Below are 17,736 nucleotides of genomic sequence, written 5' to 3'. Positions count from 1 at the left end.
TTTCTTTTGAAACAAATATTATACAGTTTCATTATAAACTCTTTCCTGCATGATTTTGAGAAATCTTTCCACCAGTGCTTTCAAAAAGCACAATCTGTCTTAATAAAAAACTACTACCCGGTGGCGGGCACGGTGGCTCAGGCCTGTAATCGCAGCACTTTGGGAGGCCGAAGCCGGCGGATCACGAGGTCAGGAGATCGAGACCATCCTGGCTAACATAGTGAAAGCCCGTCTCTACTAAAAATACAAAAAATTAGCCGGGCGGGGTGGCAGGCGCCTGTAGTCCCAGCTACTCGGGAGGCTGAGGCAGGAGAATGGCGTGAACCCGGGAGGCGGAGCTTGCAGTAAGCTGAGATCGCGCCACTGTACTCCAGCCTGGGCGACAGGACGAGACTCCCTCCGCCCACCACGCCCCCCAAAAAACAAAAACCAAACAAAAAAACTATTACCCGGTAATATTATTTTACATTTTAAAATTGTGAAACAGTATTAAGTCTATAGAAAAGTTGCAAGTATAGTCCAAAGAACTTCCTTCTTGAACTATTTGAGAGTCAGTTTTCCACGTGACCTTGCATTTCTCCAACATCCCCTCCTACTACCACCTTATCCTCAGACCCCATTCAAGTTTCACCAGTTGTGCCAATATTGTCCTTTACAGCCAAAGGATCCAGTTTGGGATCTCCTGTTCATCTATGACCACTTTGGTCTCTGACAGTCTGGGACCGTTCCTCAAAGCTGTCTTTGATTTTCATGAATCATTTGAAGATGGCAGACCAGCTGATCTGCAGAACGCCTCTCAATTTGGGTTGGCTGGGACCCGCCTCCTGGCGAAGGGCTCCAGTTACTCACCTTCGACTGGAACAGCATGGAAGTGACACGGCGCTGGCTCCACTCTGTCCTCTGGTGGCACACAATTCCAGTGTTCCTGGCACTGATGACTGCACGGCTACTGTGAAGGTACTCCTTTCTCTTTTTGTACTGAATATTTACATTAATTATATTCTTTATAGTTATAATGTAATATTACATATGAGACCGTGGAGTTCATCTGATTAGGTCCGCCCAATTTAGCCTGCCCTGCTTGCTTTTGGTCACTTGCTTTTGTTTTTTTTTTTTCCGTGAAGCTGAAGGCCGCGCCGCTGAGCTCTGTGACTTAACCTTGCCAGCTTTCTTACAGATAACATGTATGTCACTACTGTCAGGATCGCTCAAATTGTTTTTCAGGAACTTAGGGCAGCTCCTGCCTAGTTCAAAACCAGTTGAGACCAGTGAGCTTTCAAGTAGGTTTGTGCAAAAAAAAGAAGTGGCCTTTTGAACCCAAACGACCCAAGGGGCCCCAAACGACACCCTCAGATCATGGTAAGGCTGTCATTTTTTGAACATGTGTCCTGTGAAGTGCCATGAACCCTGACTGGGCTTGCACAAGTCACCGACTGCCTCATTTTCCCCCACTGCCAATCACCTTTGCCCATACCTTCCACCACCCTGCTTCTCTCACCAGTAAATATCCCTGAGCCTTATCTTTGGGGAGGCAGATTTGAGAGCTGTTCTCCTGCCTCCTCACTGGACCACCTTACGAATAAATCTTTTCTCTTTTGCAAAACCTGTCGCAGTGATTGATTTATTGCATGCCAGCAGAATGAACCTGGTCAGTACCACATGTATGTAATAATATTAGTAATTAATAGTATGTATTTTGTGGGAAAGTACTTTGAAACTGTGTAAATATCCTATTCCTCTTCAAACTTTTAATTTATTCAATATCTACTTTTATTGGTATGAAGTGTGGCTTCCCATTTTATTAAATGGGTCAAAATGTTACTATCATCATTTCTTTTAATGCTCAAGTTTTTCCAAATTTGGCCAGTGGGAGCATGGTCTTGGAGCCGGCTTCTGTATGGTTTTGAGACATCCTCATCATTCTTGAAGCATTTCCTTACTTGCTGGCAGAACTAGATGTCCTAGGCTCATCTTGTACTTTCTCTGCCTTAACCCCAGAAACAGCCATTTCTCCAAGCAACATTGGTTCCTTTTACTAGAGAATGGGAATTAGAAACCAAGATCTGGGTGCAAGATGTGCTATTGGGGTGTCACTGTTCCCAGGCCCCCTCCAGACCAAGTCAGGGGATGTATGCATGTATACACACATTTACCATTTACCTCCACATGTACTTCTTTCTTTTTTTTTTTTTTTTTTTGTGAGATGGAGTCTCACTCTGTTGCCAGGCTGGAGTGCAATAATGCGATCTTGGCTCACCGCAACCTCCGCCTCATGGGTTCAAGTGGTTCTCCTGCCTCAGCCTCCCAGTAGCTGGGACTACAGGCACCTGCCACCACACTCGGCTAATTTTTTTGTATTTTTAGTAAAGGCGGGGTTTCACCATGTTAACCAGGATGGTCTCGATCTCCTGACCTTGTGATCCACCTGCCTCATATTTCTTTATCTATCTGTGTATACATACTGAAAATCATGGATTCACACTGCTAAGTCCAGTTCCAGTTCAACACTAGTGGGCTCATTCTCCCCTTCCTTATTTGTAACTCCTATCTCTGACAGTTTCAACTCTGGCTCCAATTATCCTTAAGACATTCGGTTACCTGGTCATCCCCCTGTATGTAACTAGTCTGTCATCTCCACCAGTACCCTGCCCTCCCTGGACACCACACACTGGGCCACTGCAATACAGGGATGTGCCACATCCTCAAATTGCTTGGGCTCTGACACGTGGGCCAGGCTGCACCAGCACCCATTTGTGTCTGAGGCTGTACCAGGCAGCCCCACTGTGCTGCCACCCTCCTCAACCTGCTCCAGTCCAGCACCCTGCTTGGGCCACTGTGGAACATACTACACAGACGCCCACTTTGCTTGACACACCCGATGGCCTTAGCACAGACTTGTCCAGGAAGGGAGCGCGGGATGTCTGGAGCAGGTGCGCTGACTTGTTCCATGAAAGATGGAAGGAAGAGTCCCATAGAAGTGTAATGGATCCTTACATTATATAGTCCAACCTCCACCCCAAGGTTCACCCTTGTCCATTCTGCACTGGGGCACCATTCTGCACCGGTTACTTTGCTCCACTGACCTACCAAGATTCAGATAGAATCATTGGATTGACTATTAATATTTTTCCACTGATAGTTGCTGCAAGCAGCTACAGCTTGCTCCTTAGCCTTCTACCGACTTGCTATATTTAGCATATTTTATCAAATTTTGCAGCATCCTCTCCTCATTGCCCTCACTTGAGTTTTTGAGGTTTCTGTTTGTGGACAAGACTTACTAGATGTATGAAGCTGGTTATATAACCGATTGGTCAACAAAAGTAATGAGGATGGATCCTGCGCAGCACCCTGTACCTGCGTAAATACCATATTGTGCACAGTCCACCAGTGTTCCAGGGAGAACATGCTGCAGTGTGCCTCCACTGCCTTCATTCCAGCAGCAATCTAAGAGCAGTGTGGGCTGACGATGGACATGTGGATAGCCTGTACGTATATGTCTGTGCTCATGCTTCTAACACACATCCACCCTGTTATGGACACGTTTATACATCTTCATGCCATGGCATTTTGTACCTTTCCACACACCCTACCAGTGCTTCAGTGAGGTCCTGGCAGCTTTGGGTTTTTGGAGCCTCTCTATTTGTCCATTGCTGCGTGGACGGCTTTCAGAAAGAATGATCGCTTTGGGGGCAATTGTACCCTGCTTTCCTGTGCAAATTCCAGTGGCTGGAGTTTGAGGCCCCTAGCAGATAACCCTTCTGCCCCTACCCCCATGAGTCTACATACAAGAAATACATCTCTAAAGAGGTAATAAGCCTTTCCTGTGTGCATGTTATAGATCTTTTAACCTTATATATATATACAGATGGTCCATCACTTACCGTGGCTTCACTTACGATGTTTTGACTTCATGATGGGTTCACTGGGGCCTGACCCCGTCTTTTTTTCTTTTCTTTTTTTTTTTTGAGACGGAGTCTTGCTCTTGTCGATCTCTGCTCACTGCAACCTCCGCCTCCTGGGTTTAAGTTATTCTTCTGCCTCAGCCTCCTGAGTAGCTGGGATTACAGGTGCGCGCCACCACGCCCAGCTAATTTTTGTACTTTTGGTAGAGAGGGGTTTTCGCCATGTTGGTCAGGCCAGTCTCGTACTGCTGACCTCAGGTGATCCACCTGCCTTCAGCCTCCCAAAGTGCTGGGATTACAGCTGTGAGCCACCGTGCCGGGCCTGACCCCTTCTTAAGTAGAGAAATATCTGTATCTGCATGCCCACAGGGAAGCTCCTAATTACACCACGTGCCACATCCAAGCCACAGACCGGTGATGTAAGGACACTGGATCCAAGAAATACAAAAGCATTAAGAAAGAAAAAATGCTGCCATGGATATTACCAAACGCCAAATGACTCTAAGACGTATGCTAATTGCAGGGACCTTAAAATTGCAAATAAAAAGGTGCCTGTAGGTCGGGCGCGGTGGCTCACACCTGTAATCCCAGAACTTTAGGAGGGCGGATCACCAGAGATCAGGAGTTCGAGACCAGACAGGCCAACATGGCGGAACCCCATCGCTACTAAAATATAAAAATTAGCCAGGCGTGATGGCAGGCACCTGTAATCCCAGCTACTCCGGAGGCTGAGGCTGGAGAATCGCTTGAACCCAGGAGACGGAGCTTGCAGTGAACCGAGATAGCGCCACGGCACTCCAGCCTGGACCACAGAATGAGACTCCGTCTCAGAAAAAAAAAAAAAAAAAAAAAAGCGAGCGCGTGATGTCTGGAGCAGGTGCACGGTTGCGACGGCCGCCGCGGGAGGCTTGGGCCGGTCCTGTTTCCCGGCACGCCGGCGCCCCGCTCCTGGCGCGGAGGCCGCTCTAAGTTTCGCTTTCCATTCAATGGGAAACGAAAGCTGGGCGGGGCGCAGCCGAGCGCGGGGCCAGACCAAGGCGCGTAACTTCGGCCGCAGCTGGGTCCCCGGCTCAGTCACGCCGTGGAACTCAGCAGCGGAGGCTGGACGCTTGCGTGGCGCTTGAGGCAAGTTTGGGGCTCATTTTGGAAGTTTTCTTTCTAGCGCAGACATCCAACTCTGCTCTTATGCCAGTCAGATAATTAAGGAAATAAGTAGTAATTGTGCTCTGCAAATTATGATAGCGATCTGTATTTGCTACGTGCATATATTGGGCCAATGGATTTTTTTTCTAAGCTAATATAGTTATTTGGACTTTTGGCATGACTTTGTGTTTAATTAAAAAAAAAAAATTACAGAAGTGTTGTAAGCTTGTAAAAAAATTCAAACAATGCAGACAAATGTGTCTCTCAATCTTCCACTCAGTATCATTTTTGTTTGTACCTTATCAGAAATGTTTCTATGTACAAGTCTTTAAAATCGTTTCGAACTTGCTTTGTCCACTGAGTATATTATGGACATCTTTTCATGGCAGGACATATAGATGTGTTAATGGCATTAAAAATAAAACAAAAAGCTGACGTGGCCTGGCACGGTGGCTCACGCCTGTAATCCCAGCGCTTTGGGAGATGGAGGCGGGGAGATCAACTGAGGTCAGGAGTTCCAGACCGACGTGGAGAAACCCCGTCTCTACTAAAAATACAAAATTAGCCGGGAGTAGTGGCGCGTGCCTGTAATCCCAGCTACTCAGGAGGCTGAGGCAGGAGAATCGCTTCAACCCGGGAAGAGGAGGTTGCGGTGAGCCGAGATCGCACCATTGCACTCCAGCCTGGGCGACAGAGCGCAACTCTGTCTCAAACGAACAAAAAAACCTGATACATAGTATGGGAAGTACATTGTTTAAACAATGCATGGAGCTTTAGGTTGTTTCCAGTTTTTTCTGGCATAGATACAGCAATGAATATCATTTTATGTATACATTCATAAAAATATATTGGTGGAAAATTCCTAGAAGTGGAATGGCTGGGTCAGTGGGCATTCATATTGAGAAATTGGAAGGATGTTGTCAAACTCTGCAAATCAGAATATTTTAGTCTTAACCTCTCTTCTTCCCCCCTTTTCCTTGGAAGAAAGCTAAATTTAGACTTTTTTTTTTTTTCCCGAGACGGAGTCTCGCTGTGTGGCCCAGGCTGGAGTGCAGTGGTGCGATCTAGGCTCACTGCAAGCTCCGCCTTCAGGGTTCCCACCATTCTCCTGCCTCAGCCTCCCAAGTAGCTGGGACTAGAGGCGCCCGCCACCACGCCCAGTTAATTTTTTTTTTGTATTTTTAGTAGAGGCGGGGTTTCACCATGTTAGCCAGGATGGTCTCGATCTCCTGACCTCGTGATCGGCCCGCCTCGGCCTCTCAAAGTGCTGAGATTACAGGCTTGAGCCACCGCGCCCGGCCAAATTTAGACTTTAAACACAAAACTCCATTCTGAGACCCCTGAAAATCTGGGTTCAAAGTGTTTGAAAATTAAAGCAGAGTCTTTAATTTGTACTTACTTATGTATAATTTGTGTAAGTTATATTTGTATAAGTTGTTCCAGAAAAAAGGCAAATATTGAAAAGCATTTCATCTGAAGTTTCTTTCTGGTATTGTACAGAGTTGGAGAGTGAATGCAAGTTATCTGATGTGTTCACAGGAACAAAACGGGAGGGAGAGTAACACAGGTGCACGACTGCATCTTGATTTATCAAATAACTTGGTTTTGGACTGTTAAAAAATGTGTTGCACAGTTTTGACACTTTTACACAGTGATGGGCTTACAAAGGGGAAAATGCTTAACATAAACATCCTTTCAAAGAAGGCAAGTCCTGGTTCTTCCACATGAGCTGTTTTTTATTTTTATTTTTTTGAGAGACAGTAGTCCCAAAATTTCCCTATTATGTGGCTTTTCATCCAAAGTGTTGTAATCCGTGTGTTCTAACCCGCATATTACGATTACTCAAGAAATGCAAAATAGGCCGGACGCGGTGGCTCACGCCTGTAATCCCAGCACTTTGGGAGGCCGAGGCGGGCGGATCACAAGGTCAGGAGATCAAGACCGCCCTGGCTAACACGGTGCAGACGCTGTCTACTAAAAATAAAAAATATTAGCCGAGCATGGGGCGGGCGCCTGTAGTCCCAGCTACTCAGGAGGCTGAGGCAGGAGAATGACGTGAACCTGGGAGGCGGAGCTTTGCAGTGAGCCGAGATCGGGCCACTGCACTCCAGCCTGGGCGACAGAGCGAGACTCTGTCTCAAAAAAAAAAAAAAAAAAAGAAATGCAAAATGATGTGAACACGTCATTGAGACTGCGGTCTACAATTGTGGTTGCCATGATGGGTTGGGTCGGAAGACACGGAGGCTGCTTGAATCATGTTCCTGGAAGGTTAATTTTGTTCCTTTTAGGGCATCTAAATGTTGGAGCTGGCTTTCCTGGCAGAGTCCAGTTGTGAGTGGAGTGTTGGGTGGAGGCCCCACCCTCCCCAGGTTTTCTGCAGCGCGTTCCTGGCTCTTCTGGGGCTTCTCTGAGGACCCTGATTGGTCCTGGGGCTACTTTAGTGGTGGGCCTGGGCCAGTTCCTTCGGTTGCTCTCCTCTCCCCGAAGCCTAAGGATAACATTTCGGGAAGATCATGAGAGAAGGTGAACCAGAAAAAAAAAATTCAGGTAGGGCAGGAGCTAAGTTAGTTTAGTATTTGGGTTTTTTGTTTTGTTTTGTTTTGAGACGGAGTCTTGCTCTTGTTGCCCAGGCTGGAGTGCAATGGCACTGTCTCGGCTCACTGCAACCTCTGCCTCCCAGGTTCAAGCGATTCTCCTGCCTCAGTCTCCCAAGTAGTTGGGATTACAGGCACCCTCCACCATGCCCAGCTAATTTTTTGTATTTTTAGTAGAGATGAGTTTTCGCCATGTTGGCCAGGCTGGTCTCGAACTCCTGACCTTGTGATCCACCCGCTTTGGCCTCTCAAAGTGCTGGGATTACAGGAGTGAGCCACCGCGCCCGGACTGGGTTTTTTTTTTTTTTTTTTTTTTTTTTTTGAGTCAGGGGTTCAGTTTGGAAATTCCCTTCCTTGGAATCCACCCACGCTGTTTTCTCTGGTGGATGCTTATCAGGCCTGCTAACTTCAGCTGTAGTCTCTCTGCTCGTGTTGCCCTCCCCGTCCTCCTTAGACCTTTAAGCTTCACTTTCCTTTCCTTGCTGCCCCACTTCCCTATCTCCCCAGTGTGATCTGCCCTGAAAGGTGGCTGTGTTTTCTGTTTCCCTTTGGTACTGAGCCTGCCCAAATGATCTGCTCCATGAGGTTTTACTGCTATATCCTCCTGAAGTATCCAGGAGGTCTTGGGGGAGTAGAGGACAACATCTTGGAAAATACAGCCTGGAACCTCTCTGCTCTCTTTCATCAGCTTTCCCTCAATGATGAGCTCAAAATCCTCTCTCTGGTTGATGGAATTGTCTGCTGTCATCATTTCAGTCGAGTCCTCCTAGACTGGGCCTCGTAAGAGGAACAACTGTAACTATTGAAAGTCAATATTTACTAAGAAAAAGAGGTTTTTGTTATCTGAGCCATTCAAAATGAATTTAAGAATATATTCCAGGCCGGGTGTGGTGGCTCACACCTGTAATCCCAGCACTTTGGGAGACCGAGATGGGCGGATCACCTGAGGTCAGGAGATCGAGACCAGCCTGGCCAATATGGTGAAACCCCGTCTCTACTAAAAATACAAAAATTAGCCGGGCGTGGTGGCACATGCCTGTAGTCCCAGCTACTTGGGACACTTAAGGCAGGGGAATTGCTTGAACCCAGGAGGCAGACATTGCAGTAAGCTGAGACTGTACCACTACACTCCAGCCTGGGCAAAAAGAGTGAAATTCTGTCTCAAAAAAAAAAAAAAGAGAGAGAGAGAGAGAGAGAGACAGGGTCTTGCTCTGTTGCCCAGGCTGGAGTGCTGTGGCACGATCATAACTCACTGTGGCCTCAAACTCCTGGGCTCGACTGATTCTCCTGCCTCAGTCTCCCAAGTAGCTGGGACTACAGGTACATGCCACCATGCCAGGCTAATTTTATTTTTATTTTTAGAAACAGCGTCTTGCTATGTTGCCTAGACTGGTCTTGAACTCCTGGCTTCAAGTTATCCTCTTGCCTCAGCCAACCAAAGTGCTTGGATTATAGGTGTGAGCCACCATGCCTGCCTTTCTGTTCTCTATTTCTAGCGATAAGCTTTTTGAGTTTTCACATGTGAGTGTGAACGTGTGGTATTTATCTTTCTGTGCCTACCTTATTTCACTTAAGTAATGTACTCCAGGCTCACCCATGTTGACGTGAATGACAGGATTTCATTGTCTTTTAATGGCTGAATAACATCCCATCGTGTGTATATAGTCCACATGTTCTTTAGCCATTCCTCTTTTGATGGACACTTAGGTTGCTTCGTATCTCAGGTATTATGAGTAGTGCTGCAGTAAATATGAGAGCGCAGATCTCTCTTCAACGTACTGATTCCCTTTCCTTTGGATATATATTCAGCAGTGGGATTGCTGGATCATATGGTATATCTATTTTTAGGTTTTTAAGGAATCTCCATACTGTTTGCCATAATGGCTCTACTAATTTACATTCCCACCAGTGATTGGTTCTGAGTTTATTCCTCACTCTGAGCAGCATGTTGGCTGGACTTAAACCCTGTCCAGCTTGTCCACATCTGGCCCATCACTTGCCAATGGGAAAGGCACTTACTTCTTTTATCTCAGTTTTCTCATCTGTCAAATGGAAATATAACAGTAATTCATTCACACGGCTGTGTAAAGATAAATAAGACAGTACATATAAAAGGCTTTCACCTTTTATAAGAAGTAGTGCTTAGATGTTACCCATTAGTATTATTTTATTTATTTCATCTTATTTATTTAGCTACAAGGTCTCATTTGTTGCCCAGGCTGGAGTGAGTGGCACAATCATAGTTTACTGCAGCCTCAAACTCCTGGCCTCAAGTGATCCTCCTGCTTCAGCCTCCTCAGTATTTGGGACCACAGGCGTGCACCACTATGCCCTTTTAAATTTTTTTGGTATTTTTTTGTAGATAGGGTTTTATATGTTGCCTGTGCTGGTCTTGAACTCCTGGGCTGAAGTGATCCTCCCACCTCGGCCCCCCAAAGTGCTGGGACTACAGGCGTGAGCCACCGACACCAGGCCTCATCTCTGTATCTTTAGCGTTAGTCACTGGCACCTTAATTTGTTCATTTGGTGCTGTCGCTTTTCTCTGATTGATCTTGATCCTCGCAGCTGTGTGCCAGTGTCTGCATTGACACAGGTACCTAAGCCAGTCTTCATTGCCTGGCTTTGTTTGGGCTCTTCTTTCATCAGGAAACCCATATGAGATTAACGACAGGCTGATTGGTCAGTGCCCTAAGCCCATGACTGCTTCAGCTGTTGCAGTTGTGCTAAGGGGTGCCCTAAGCCCAGGATCACTGTGGCTGGAATTCTTTGGCCACTGAGGCTGACACAGCCCTGGGTCACGCCTGAAGACCAGGCTGCCGAGACTGGCACAGCACTGGGGCACGCCCAAGACCCACGATGGCTTGCCTGCTGCTGCTGAGGTTCATTCAGGGCCCAAGGCCACTGTAGTTGGCAGGTTGGTGATGTAGCCCAGATCCCAAGTCCCTGTCACTGGGGCTGTGGGTTCTCATCTGGCACTAGGGTGGGGTGAGATCTGCCTGTGGGTACTGGTCTAGCATCACAGTGATGAGGCTCTGCCCAGTACTGGGTTTTACTGTAGAGAGCCTAGTCCTGGGTTCCAAGGCAAAGTTCTACCCTGGGTTCCAAGGCAAAGTCCTTACCTCTTCTTCCTCCAAGCAAACAGTGTCTTTCTTTGTGCTGCTGTGCTGGAGTTGGGGGAGGGTACAGGGGTAACCCTATGGCCACTAAGGCCGACACAATATTGGGTCACACCCACAGTCCACTGCATGAGACCAGCCCAGCACTGGGATATGCCTAAGGCCTGCGGGTGCTACAGCCTGCGTGCAGCTGAAGTTTATCTAACTGCTGCAGCCGGCTGGCTGTGATGCGGGCCAGAACACGAGGCTGTCCTGCCAGGGCCGCAGGTCCCCTTGGGTGTTGGACGGGTTGAGAGGCTTTGTCTGTGTGCCAGCCTGGCATCGGGGCTGAGGGGTCCTGCCTTGTGCTGGCTTTTACTGAAGTGGGCCTGGTTCTGGGTTGCAAAGCAAAGTTCTATGCACGCTTCCCTGTCCTTCCCCAAGGGGGCGTTCCCGGTTAGGATTGGGCAGCGCGCTCTGAGGAAGAATGAATGGAAACGCCTGGGACCCAGGGTAGGGGATGTGTAGCCTCGCTGTCATTTCCAGCCTAGAGCTCTATGAGTCAGTCTCCCCAAACATTTATCTCCCTCTAAGACCTGCTCTTTGGCATCAGAACGGATTACATGAATACACGTTCCTCCTTCTCTAATCCTTATCTACCCGCGTTGTATTTTCACAGAGACCCCATCGTGCCTGGCTCACATAAGCCCTTCCGGGAAGTGAAGTGCTGTCCTGAACGCGGCCCAGGCAGCCGTGGCCTGGGGGTTTTGAATGATCATGAATGGGCAAGGTGTTTGGGTTCAAGAGACAAACCTGTAAGTCCATCCTGGCTGAGTCTCCGCAGTCCCCGGCAGATCTTGTTGAAAAGAAGGAAGAAGACGGCAACATGAAGAGGAAGACAGAGCAGCCCAGAGAGCATCCCAGGGCCTGGGATTACCCTCATGGTCATTAGACCCCTCCCGCTTTCCTTTTCTTGACTGCATGTAAATGCTCAGCTCACCTGCTGTGCTCTGAAGCAGCAGAGCTTTGTGCTTGATGGCTCCTGGTGTCCTGTGCCTGAGTTTCTGCATCTTTTAGATGGGGATACAGCCTGGGCCATAGCGAAACCCTATCTCTGAAAAAACAAAAACAAGGTCGGGCGTGGTGGCTCACGGCCGTAATCCCAACAGTTCGGGAGGCCGAGGCAAGTGGATCATGAGGTCAGGAGTTTAAGACCAGCCTGGCCAAGATGGTGAAACCCCATCTCTACTAAAAATACAAAAATTAACCGGGCGCAGTGGCAGGTGCCTGTCATCCCAGCTACTTAGGAGGATGAGGCAGGAGAATTGCTTGAACCCAGGTGGCAGAGGTTGCAGTAAGGTGAGATCACGCCACTGCATTGCAGCCTGGGCGACAGAGTGAGACTCCGTCTCAAAAAAACAAAAACAGCAACAACAGAAAATGGGGGTAATAATAGTAGCAAGCACATAGGGTTGTTGGGAGGATTAAATGGGGTCATCTGTGGAAACTGCTTTAAGCCAGTGCTGGGCGTCTAGTGGCATTTAGCGTTAGTTCCCATCTTTACTGCTGCCTTTGGATGGGTCTGTCTGGAGGCAATGTGCTCCTGATAGTCTGGGAGCAGAAATCTGTGCTCACCTGCCTGCAACCCCAGATTTTTACTTTCTTCCTGTCCTATCTCATAAGCCAAAGCCCTTTCCCCAAGAATCCTGAGATTAGTGGTACTTCCTCCCCCTTAAATCGCTTACCTTGTGGGGTTCACCGAGCCTAAGGTTGGGTTGGAAAAGAGGAGGTTGGTTGCTAGGGGTCAAATGTTATCTTTTGTTTTTCTTGTATTCTTGTAAGTTCTTCTGCCTTTCAGCCTCTCAGGGTGAGACTGGATTAGGCGAATCTTCCCCAAAGCAGCCTTCGGATTTCCTGCCTCCCTGTGGTGGGGACTGGGCAGAGACCCCTCCACTGGAGTCCCACATAGACAAACTGTGGACTCCCTCTTATTTCTGAGCCACACAGATGCACATTTGGACTTAGCTCCGTGGAAAACGATTTGAATGAGAGGAGGTCATGTTCTCAGTTATGCTTTCTCTAATGTTTCTTTTTCTCTCCCAACAATTGCTCATACTACTCATTTGGCAGTGAGTAAATATACACTTTTGGTGACATCTCACTTTTCCTAATGGACTTTTAAAACTTTTCTTGTTATTGAACTTCTTTTTTTTTCTTGTGAGATGGAGTTTTGCTGTGTCGCCTAGGCTGGAGTGCAGTGGTGCGATCTTGGCTCACTGCAACCTCTGCCTGCCAGGTTCAAGCAATTCTCCTGCCTCAGCCTCCTGAGTAGCTGGGATTACAGGCATGTACCACCACACCTGGCTAATTTTTGTATTTTTAGTAAAGATGAGGTTTCACCATGTAGGCCAGGCTGGTATCGAACTCCTGACCTCAGGTGATCTTCCCACCTCGGCCTCTTAAAGTGCTGGGATTACAGGTGTGAGCCACTGTACTTGGACCTTGTTATTGAACTTTTTTTTTTTTTTTTTTTTTTTGAGATGGAGTCTTGCTCTGTCGCCCAGGCTGGAGTGCAGTGGCGCAATCTCGGCTCACTACAAGTTCTGCCTCCCGGGTTCACGCCATTCTCCTGCCTCAGTCTCCTGAGTAGCTGGGACTACAGGTGCCCGCCACCTCACCTGGCTAGTTTTTTTTTTTTTTTGTATTTTTAGTGGAGACGGGGTTTCACCATGTTAGCCAGGATGGTCTTGATCTCCTGACCTCATGATCCAACCGCCTCGGCCAGCCACAGTGCTGGGATTACAGGAATGAACTACCACGCCCGGCTAATTTTTTTTTGTATTTTTAGTAGAGATGAGGTTTCACTGTGTTAGCCAGGATGGTCTCGATCTCCTGACCTCATGATCCTCCCATCTCGGCCTCCCGAAGTGCTGGGATTGCAGGTGTGAGCCACTGTGCCCGGCCTGTTATCAAACTTTTTAAAGGTTCATGTTTGATATTTTCTCTCCAATTCGTTTGCAAGCTGAGTGAATGCATTGTACCTGAGAGAACTTTATAGGACTTCATGTCCTTAGTAACTTTAAGAAAAACATTTGATTTTTGTCAACTTTTTTTTTTTTTTTTTTTTCGTTTTTGAGACAGAATTCCACTCTTGTTGTCCAGGCTGGAGTGCAGTGGCGCAATCTCAGCTCACTGCAACCTCCACCTCCCAGGTTCAAGCCATTCTCCTGCCTCAGCCTCCCAAGTAGCTGGGATTACAGGCACCTGCCATGACGCCTGGCTGATTTTTGTATTTTTTGTAGAGACAGGGTTTCACCATGTTGGCCAGGCTGGTCTCAAACTCCCGACCTCAGGTGATCCGCCCACCTTGGCCTCCCGAAGTGCTGGGATTACAGGCGTGAGCCATGGTGCCCGGCCTTGTCAACTTCTTTACCTAGGCCTTGCCTCAGCATTTTTTTCTCTTCCCCTTATAGGCCTGGTTGGTTTACACAACATTGGACAGACCTGCTGCCTTAACTCCTTGATTCAGGTGTTTGTAATGAACACGGACTTCACCAGGATATTGAAGAGGTAAGACTGTTCTTCAGGCTGATAAGCATTTGTACTATTTCTTTTTCTTTTCTTTCTTTTTGTTTTGTTTTGTTTTTTTTTTTTGAGATAGAGTCTCACTCTGTTGCTCAGGCTGGAGTGCAGTGGTGCAATCTCGGCTCACTGTAAACTCCACCTCACAGGTTCAAGAGATTCTCCTGCCTCAGCCTCCCGAGTAGCTGGGATTACAGGCGCCTGCCACCACGCCCGGCTAACTTTTTCTATTTTTTAGTAGAGATGGGGTTTCACTGTGTTAGCCAGGATGGTCTCGATCTCCTGACCTCATGATCCGCCTGCCTCGATCTCCCAAAGTGCTGAGATTACAGGCGTGAGCCACTGCACCCAGCCTGTATTATTTCATTTTTAATATATTCTGTTATTCAGAGTGACTTGAACTTTTTGAGATCTTCTTTCAAAAGTTGGCAGAGGGAAGATCGGCTTCTGCATATTCTGACCTATACTTTATTTCTAAAACTTCTTAGGTTGGTCTGGGGTGGGGCCCAGATATTGGTACTTTTTTTTTTTTTTTGAGACAAAGCCTCACTCTTGTCCCCAAACTGGAATGCGATGGCGTGATCTCGGCTCACTGGAACCTCCACCTCCTGGGTTCAAGGAGTAGCTGGGATTACAGGCGCCTCAGCCTCTCGAGTAGCTGGGATTACAGGCGCCCACCAGCACGCCTGGCTAATTTTTGTATTTTTAGTAGAGATGGGGTTTCACCATGTTGGCCAGGCCGGTCTCGATCTCGTGACCTCAGGTGATCTGCCGGCCTCAGCTTCCCAAAGTGCTGGGATTACAGGCGTGAGCCACCGCGCCCAGCCAGGTATTGGTACTTTTTAAAAGCCCTCTTTGGGTGATTTTTAATGCAGCCAGGATTGACAGCCACGAACTTGGTTAAAAGAGAGAGTCAGGACTAGACCAAAGTAAGAGAAGCAGTAAGTCAGTGGGCAGTACACATCCGTGCACACCCCTCCTTCCACCAACACTCACACAAGGCACTCTCTGTCTCTGTCTCTTTCCATAACTCTTTTCCTGCCCTGTGCTCTCTTCTTTTTCCCATCCGAGAAATGCCTGTAATTAAATGAATCATTGCCAAACCACACGGACAGCCCTTCGTGTTGCCTTTCTTCCCAGGACCTGTCTGTAGTTTGGAGAGCTTAGGGCTGGACATTTTGCTGCTTGCCCGAGATGTGGAGCCAGGACCTCGTCCATCTGCCCTCTGTTCTAGCACGATTGCTGCGCGGGGTGCAGAGGGGCTGAGGCAGCGGTCGCGCTGATCCCCGTCTCTGGAGGGTCCCCTGTAGAGCAGATTCACTCATATCGTGCTTCTCAACCTTGGCCACACATTGAAATAATCTGAGGAACTGAAAAATTCTGATAACTGCCCCCCCCCCCCCGCCCGAATTCTGGTTTAATTTGTATGGGAGTGGCCTGGATATGGAGATTTAAAATTTCTCCCAACTGATTCCAGTGTGCATCTAGCTTCGAGAACTACACATAAGAAGGTTTCTGGCTGTTCTTGTGTGGCAGGATCACGGTGCCCAGGGGAGCTGACGAGCAGAGGAGAAGCGTCCCTTTCCAGATGCTTCTGCTGTTGGAGAAGATGCAGGACAGCCGGCAGAAAGCAGTGCGGCCCCTGGAGCTCGCCTACTGCCTGCAGAAGTACAACGTGCCCAGTAAGACGTCCTCCCACTGGGCTCCTGGCTGCTGATCCAAAGCGGGTGGGAAGCTTAGAGAGAGCGTGAAGAGAGGAACTAACAGGCAGTGAAGCAACCAGACAAGTTAGGTAGCCTGGACCCCTCGGATTATACAGACATTTGTGTAAGAGGCACACATCTTTGGAGGTGCAGAATTGATATTATTTATGGACATTTTACTTCCATACCTACCCTTTTTCTGCCTCTCAGTAGGGTAAACGAAGGCATCTCCTCCAAGCTTATTCTGCCACAGTTAGGGAACTGCAGGAAAACAAAATAAAGGAATAAAAAAGAGAAAACATGTTCTACAAAATAATTCATAAATAGGGTTTGTTTGTTTGTTTTTTTAGATAGCTATATTGAGATGTGCATCACGTACTGTAAAATTCATCCATTTAAAACCATGCAGTTCAAAGGTTTGTAGTGTATTCAAAGGGTTGTGCCTTCATCATCACAATCTAATTTCATAACATTTTCATCACCCCCAAAAGAAATCCCATACTTATGGGTTTTCCCTTGTGTATAACACATTGCTTTTCTCTTGCTGCTTTCAGAATTCTTTGCCTTTAACTTTTGAAATTGATTACGATGTGTCTTGGCGTGGGTTGCTTTAGATCAGTCTTATAATGGTGTCCTTTGGGCTTCCTGGATGTGGATTTCTATTTCCTTCCCTGGGTTGGGAAGTTTTCAGTCATTATAGCTATGGGTTGCTTAACAACAGAGAGATGTTCTGAAAATGCATCAGAAGGTGAATTTGTCATTGTGTGGACATCATGGAGTGGACTTACACAAACCTAGATGGGACAGCCTACTGCACACCTAGGCTGCTTGTCATGGCCACTGTGTTTATGTGGCCTGCCATTGACTGAAATGTCAATCTGCCACTTGTGACTGTTATTTCTTTGGATAAGCTTTCTGTCTCCTCTCACTCTCCTCCTTCTGGGACTCTGATAATGCCTATTTTGGTCTGCTTGATGTCCCATAATTCTCTTAAGAGATCTTCACTTTTTTGGGCCAGGCACGGTGACTCATGCCTGTAATCCCAGCACTTTGGGAGGCCAAGGCGGGCGGATCATGAGGTCAGGAGATCGAGACCATCCTGGCTAACACGGTGAAACCCCGTCTCTACTAAAAATATAAAACATTAGCCGGGCGAGGTGGCGGGCGCCTGTAGTCCCAGCTACTCTGGAGGCTGAGGCAGGAGAATGGCGTGAACCCGAGGGGCGGAGCTTGCAGTGAGCTGAGATGGTGCCACTGCACTCCAGCCTGGGTGAAAGAGTGAGACTCCTACTCAGAAAAAAAGACATCTTCACTCTTTTTCATTCTTTTTCATTTTTGCTCCTGTGAATGATTTCCAGTGACCTACCTTCTAGTTTGCTAATCCTTTCTTCTGCTTGATTTCATCTGTTGAGCTTCTCTATTGAACTCTTATTTGAGTTATTGTATTCTTCAGCTCTGTTATTTCTTTTGAACTTTTTTTCTGTCTCTTTGTGGAAATTCTTCATTCATGCATTGCTGTCCTAGACGTGGTAAGCATCTTCGTGATGATTATTTTGAATTGTCTGTAAGGTAACACTTCATTTCACTGAGGGCATTTTCTGGAGATTTATCTTATTCTTTTGCTTGGAACATATTTCTCTGTTTCTTCATTGTTCCTGACTCTGTGTTATTTTCTGTACTTTAGATAAGAAAAATGCCTCTCCCAGTCTTGTCTCAC

The 17,736-nt window shown here is 47.3% G+C and overlaps 1 protein-coding gene across 2 annotated transcripts in view; it reads left to right on the top strand.

Annotated features, from left to right (window-relative positions):
* The first annotated feature begins 697 nt into the window (after positions 1-697).
* The window catches only part of USP18 (ubiquitin specific peptidase 18), a 32,741-nt gene continuing 15,702 nt past the window's right edge, over positions 698-17,736 (top strand). The window contains exons 1-4 of one of the 2 annotated variants that reach the window (XM_073007042.1): positions 698-957; positions 11,414-11,678; positions 14,208-14,304; positions 15,853-15,998. In XM_073007042.1, the coding sequence (XP_072863143.1) occupies positions 11,516-11,678; positions 14,208-14,304; positions 15,853-15,998 (406 nt within the window). In that variant the 5' untranslated portion in view covers positions 698-957; positions 11,414-11,515. Of the gene's footprint in view, positions 958-4,193; positions 5,028-11,413; positions 11,679-14,207; positions 14,305-15,852; positions 15,999-17,736 lie in introns of those variants that run through there. The other variant, XM_073007041.1, reaches the window with a different exon arrangement.

This window comes from Chlorocebus sabaeus, chromosome 19 (assembly GCF_047675955.1).
Source record: "Chlorocebus sabaeus isolate Y175 chromosome 19, mChlSab1.0.hap1, whole genome shotgun sequence".
Classification (NCBI taxonomy): Eukaryota; Metazoa; Chordata; class Mammalia; order Primates; family Cercopithecidae; genus Chlorocebus; species Chlorocebus sabaeus.
The sequence above is the reverse complement of the archived record's forward strand: the minus strand, read 5'-3'. Positions and strand labels throughout refer to the sequence as shown.